This window comes from Pterocles gutturalis, unplaced genomic scaffold (assembly GCF_000699245.1).
Source record: "Pterocles gutturalis isolate BGI_N339 unplaced genomic scaffold, ASM69924v1 scaffold21353, whole genome shotgun sequence".
NCBI lineage: Eukaryota > Metazoa > Chordata > Aves > Pterocliformes > Pteroclidae > Pterocles > Pterocles gutturalis.
The window spans coordinates 3,777-9,549 of NW_010123624.1; the positions used below are offsets into that span (position 1 = coordinate 3,777).

At 58.0% G+C, this 5,773-nt stretch overlaps 1 protein-coding gene across 2 annotated transcripts in view; it reads left to right on the top strand.

Moving 5' to 3' along the window:
* The first annotated feature begins 890 nt into the window (after positions 1-890).
* Positions 891-5,773, top strand: part of ZMAT5 (zinc finger, matrin-type 5) — a 12,694-nt gene continuing 7,811 nt past the window's right edge. For both annotated transcript variants that reach the window (XM_010077982.1, XM_010077983.1), the window contains exons 1-3: positions 891-1,017; positions 2,666-2,728; positions 2,938-3,018. In XM_010077982.1, coding sequence (XP_010076284.1) covers positions 891-1,017; positions 2,666-2,728; positions 2,938-3,018 — 271 coding nt within the window. The remainder of the gene's footprint in view (positions 1,018-2,665; positions 2,729-2,937; positions 3,019-5,773) is intronic.

Genomic DNA, 5,773 nt, shown 5'->3' on the forward strand with positions numbered 1-5,773 from the left:
GCCAGGCTGGATGAGGCTTTGGGCAACCTGGGCTGGTGGGAGGTGTCCCTGCCCATGGCAGGGGGTGGCACTGGGTGGGCTTGAAGGTCCCTTCCCACCCAAACCCTTCTGTGATTCTGTCCTCCTGGCTGCAGGGCTGTTGTGATCGTGGTCACTGCAGGTGCTGCGCTGGGCGGAGCGGACACACCGTGCTGCTGGGGGACGAGGAGAGCGGTCTGGGATGTGCAGGAGCGAGTCGGTGGCTGGGTAAACTGAACAAAACGTTCCGGCCTTTAGCGTTTGTATCGCAGCTTCCCACTCGCCGTGCGGGCGAGATCAGCTGGTTTATCATCCCGGAGGGGTTCCTGAGTTTCTTCCTTACCTCGTAGAGATGGAGCTGGGGGAATTTCCATCCTCTTGCATGGCAGCTCGTGGCAGTTGCTGTGGCGCAGGGTTGAAGTCGCAGGTGGAGGCTGTGGCTCTCTGGTTCCTTCTGTTTGAACACTGGCTGGTTGCTGCTGCACTGCCCCTGCCGCCGGCGGTGGCTGGGAGCCGTCAGCTCTTGGGGATCTCTGGTTTGTGTGATCGGGACTCCAGTACGCTCATGAAGGAGAATTCTTTCAGCAGAGCTGTTGTTATTTTAGGGTAACAGAGGCCAGAAATGGTGATCCGAGCCCATTCCCCCATGTCTGTGCAGCAGACGCTGCCCTGCCCGTCGCTGATGGACGGGAATGTATACCCTGGGGTCTCACCTCTTCCTCCGGCCGCCAGCCTTCAGTGATTTGAGTTCCTCTTCTTTGGAAGCAGGTGCTGTAAATCTGGCTCCTCCGGCTGCGGGGCAGGCGTGGCTGGGTGCTGAGGATCCGGCTGATGGTTCCCAGCCGTGCTGATGCTGCTCTGCCCGAAGAGAGATGGGGAAAAGATACTTCTGCGACTACTGCGACAGGTCCTTCCAGGACAACCTTCACAACAGGAAGAAACACCTCAACGGAGTGCAGCACCTCCGGGCTAAGAGAGCCTGGTACGACTTATTCCGAGGTGGGTGCTGTCTGCCGCTGCCTTCTGGGACTGGGGAGGTGAGGGATGAGTTGGGGAGGATAGATAAAATAAATCAGCATTTATATGATTTACATTCAGATTGTCTGTGCCAGTAAATTGTGGACTTGAGACTGTTGCTATCAAGCGGTGTCAGAGGCAAAACCCTCGTGTCTGGAGGAGGGAAGGGAGAACTAGACATCAGCTGGGACTGGGAATGAGGTGGGAGAGATGGGGAGTTTTTTCGGAGAGTGGGAGTTGCCAGTAAAGCTCTCTTGGCATCCCAGGCAGGTCTGAGACAGGAGACCTGGGAGAACAAAGGGAGTTACGGTTTCTGAAGGTGAGTTGGGTGCCTTCTGCAAACCAGAGCTGATCTCTGACGTGCAAGGAGCAAGGAATAGGGGGGTGTGGATGGAGAAGGTGGCTGGCAGGCAGGCTGTGGCCACACACGTGCTGTGCGAACCCCGGGATGCTCGCAGCCGTTCTCTGCGCTGGGTGCAGGTGTCGGTTCTGATGGTGGCTGTGGGAGGGGCTGTGGATGCGACCACTTGGTGGAGATCCCAGAAGGGCGAACGGGCAGCACGAAGCACTGGTGTGCTCAGACCCATCGTAGGCAAGGGGGCGAGCAGAGGAGGGGTGCCCTGGGGCTGTGGCAGAGGAGGGATGGGAGTTTGGGGATGGAGGACGTGCTGGAGGAACGCCCCGTGTCCTCTGCCTGATAACAGTGCTCTTCCCAGCCAGCTTGGCGCTCTGACCTGGGTCCCTACACAGTGACAGCCCGAGGAATGTGGTGGGAACGTGTTTCCTGAAAGCAGGACTGTGAGTTTTGGCAGCAGCAAAGACTTGGTTTGGGTTAAACTGGTTGTGAAACCATTGCTTGTACATTCTTCTCCCTCCTTCTGGATCCGGAGGCGCAGGAGCTGCAGGCTGTGTTGTCTCCTGGCTAGCCGGAGGAGGAATACCCCGCGGAGCTCTGGGCGGCTCTGCTGCCTGCGTAACCCTGCGTGGCAGCTGGAAGGGCTCTCAGGCGTGCGGGACCAGCAGCCCCAGCCCAGTTCTAGCTGGGACAGCGATGGGGAGGCAGGTTACCCAGCACTTTTCTTCTTGCCAGGCTGCAGCTGTTGATTTCCCTCTGATTGATAAAATTCCTCATCCCATCCCTGATTAGGGAGTTCATCTCCTCTTATCTCCAGACTCTGTGGCCTCAGCTGGTGGAAGTTCTTCCTCCGTCTGTGGGAGCTGCTCTGTCTCTGGGGCTGGCTTTCCCCGGGACGTCTCTGGGAGTTAAGGACATTTCAGTGGTGTCCGTGGGAGACTCAGTGCACAGAGTGTTTCCGAGAGCTCCGCGAGCCTGCCTGGTCTTTTCCTGCTGCACAGAAGTGCTGCAGAGCCCGTGCTTTTCTGTCACACTGCTTCTCCTCTCCTGGCACGGGGAGAAAGCATGAAGCAGAAAGTAAAGAAGGTGGTGTTTGCAAGGCAGTGAAAAGCTGAAGCCAGGGCTACAAACAGGGACTGTTCACTGTCAATTTATCTGACTTAAGTTTATAGTTGTCACATAAAATCGCTTCCCACCGGGCAGCTGAGCTGTTGGGACCATGAGACGACGGGATATCACTGTGTCTTTACCCTGTTTTTCCTTCGTCTCTCCTAGATGCTGCCGCTATCCTGCAAGAGGAGCAAACCAAGAAACCTTGTCGGAAGTTTCTGCAAACAGGTGAGTTCTGCTGGGGCAGAAATAACCGCCTGAGCTCCGGCAGCTCCTTCGGGCTCTTCTGGAGAGCCCTGCTGGGTGTGTTTGTCCTGGAGGGGCGTGGGCCTGCGTGTCTGCTGTGCAGGTGTGATGGGTCGTGGATTTGCACCCACATTTACCGGGGAGGACCCTGTGCATGCAGCTCTCATGGTACTCCGTGGCTTCTGTTCCAGGCCAGTGTGATTTCGGGTCCAACTGCAGATTTTCCCACATGACGGAGCAGGACCTGGAGAAGCTGAGCGCCCAGGTGCAAGGTGAGTTCTCGAACGAGAAAAATTTCTGTGAGTCTCTGAGGAGGGGGAGTCACTGCGGGGAGTGTGGGTGCACCGGGGCGCGTGCGGGGTTGTACGGTGAGAGCCCGTGGCCCCGTGCTGCCTGTGCGCAGCCAGCCGAGCGCGGATCCCTCCCTCCCGCTGCCTCCCGGTGCTGTGTGAGCCCGCAGCGTGGCTGGAAGCGCTGCAGTTTTTCAGATGCTTTCTGCTCTTGATCTGCTGGCACACACACAAACCTAGAGCTGAGCGATGCTGTTACCACTTCGCAGCGAGCGTCTGAAGCACAGAGTGGGCTTTCTGAGCCCTCGGGGCTTTGCTCAGTCAGGGAATGAAAACTGTCAGCAGCAGAGGGCACTGGTACATCACGTCCCCTTAATTTATGGATTTGATTTCCCACCACCTCCCTACTATTCCTGGGGAGCTGCTGCTTCCACTCTTGGAAGGAGCTAGCCTACTGTCAGTTGGGTCATCTCGAGAAGCGGTTTTGGGGTCCTGAATCCAGAAATGTCCCTTTTCACATGGCTTCGGCTGAAGGTGACATTTGGGTAGAGGCTGAGCGGCACCTGCTCCCCTGCTGTGGGTTCCAGAGCACTTTGGAACTTTTCTGTTCTGGGAGTTCCACCTCCGTGCCCGGAAAGGGATGGCAGCTCTGTTTTCCCTGTAGGATTCATTGCATCGGGGGTTCAAGAAAGCGTGAGTGAGGGCTTGGTGAGAACCTGTGGAGCGGCTGAGGTCCCCGCTGGAGACTGTCTTGTCCCAGCCCAGCCTCGCTCAAAGCAAGGTGAACTGGAGCGGGCTGCTCAGGACCACGTCTGGTTGTGTTTGGAATACTTCCACGGCTGGAGGTTTTCCAGCCTCTATGGACAACCTGTTCCAGAGTTTGCCCACATTTACAATAATGTGTTTGGGGTTTTTTTTAATAGTTAAATGGAAATTCCTGTGTTTCAGTTTGTGCCCTTTGCCTCTTGGTCTTTCACTGTGCACCGTTAAGCAGAGTCTGGCTCCAGCATCTTACTCTCAAATATTTACACACGTGGACAAAATCCCCCCTTTAGCCTTCCTGTCTCCAGGCTAAACAGCCCCAGCTCCCTCAACCTCCTCTCCTACATCAGATGCTCCAGTTCCTTCATCCTCTCTGGGCTCCTTTGCTGGACTCCCCCCAGTATATCCCTGTCCCTCTGGTACTGGGGAGCCCAGCGCTGGACACAGCCCTGGGACGTGGCCTCCCCAGTGCAGAACAGAGAGGAAGGAGGGCTTCCCTCAGCCTGCTGCCGACGCGCTGCCGCACGCAGCCCAGCTTCTGAGCAGAGCCGGTGCCCACGCTGCGAGCTGGAGCCAACTGTTGTTTTGCCAATCGTCTGGCAAAAACTGGCTGAAGTGTTGGAAGTTAGTACGTGTGCGCATACATACGAGATGTGGGGCGTGCGTGGGGTGGAGACTCCTGGCCTCCAGAGGGATGGGGTTTGGGGAGGCAGGGCTGCGGGGAGCCGGGGGGGAGCGGGAGGAAGGCAGGCACCTCTGAGCTGTTCCATCCTCGCTGATGCTGAGTCAGTTTGTGAGTCCCCGGGGCGCCGACTCTGTGAATCAATCGCTGAACAACGCCGGCAGTCAATAAAACCCATCGCGCCAGGCTGTGAGGGAGAGGAGCACTCCAGCCAGCCCTTCTCGGAGCGGCCGTGCCGGGCGGGTGGACATGCTCCTCCTCCCTGCTGCGAGCCCAGAACCTTTCCCCGACCCCTCTCTGCTGCGGGGTGTCGGCGCTGAGCTCCCAAGGGGGGCCACGGTGTGTCAGGCTGTTTGCAGGAACCCGGAGCCTTCCCAGTTGCTGAAGGTGGCAGGGGAAGGGAAAGCTCTGGAGCGGAGCGGAGCCGCGGGGGAAGGCTGGCGAGCTCTGCACTGCTCTGCGCTTGGGCACGTTTCTTTGCCAGTTCCACTTGTTACTGAATATTGACTTGTGTCAAACGGGTCGGGTGTAAGCGGAGAGCTGGCTAGTGAGATTCCTGGGAGATTACCTGGAAACATTGCGTTTGTATTGCCAAGTGAAACATCTAATTAAACAATTAGACTTGAAGGAGCGCTGGTCAGGGGACAGTGGGGTGCCTCGTCCTTGGCTGCGCTGCTCGAACACGAATGCCGTGTTGCAGAGTTAAATCCTTCTCACCTCCCTTGCGGCGTTGCTCCTTGGCAATCCCCTGTGAGCCCAGCGAGCGGGCTGAGCATCGCACAGACCTCAGAGTCTGATAGCTTGAGCCCACAGAGAGCTTGGGGGGATTTGGTGGAGGGAAGAGCTCCGCAGGACGTGGTGGAGAAGCAGTGCAGCCCTTAACGCGGCGGACTGGATGGAAGGAACAGCTGCAGGAGCCAAGCTGCTGTTCAGTGTGTCTTGGGGACGTTTCACCGCTCCTTAGGCTGCTGGAGCATCCGTCTCTCAGCTGGTGAGGCTTAGGGCAGAGTTTAACGTGAGCTGGTGTGATGGCAGGTCACGCAGGAGACCTGGTCCTTGTAGCACATCCATCGGGTGCCTCCGTCAGTGGTGTCCACGTGTGAGCACCCAGCCCTGGAGCCTCTGTGCTGTGCGGCATCGCGGCCCGTGGCCGGCACGGTGACACAGCCCAGGTCAGAGCGGCGGTCTGGATCCGGCTGCCACTCGCTGAATTGTCAGCGTCCTCGGAGATTTCCCGTCTGAACCTGCAGTGGCTGGGGGGGTTTTTTAGGGTTGCCGGCGCGGGGGGGCGGG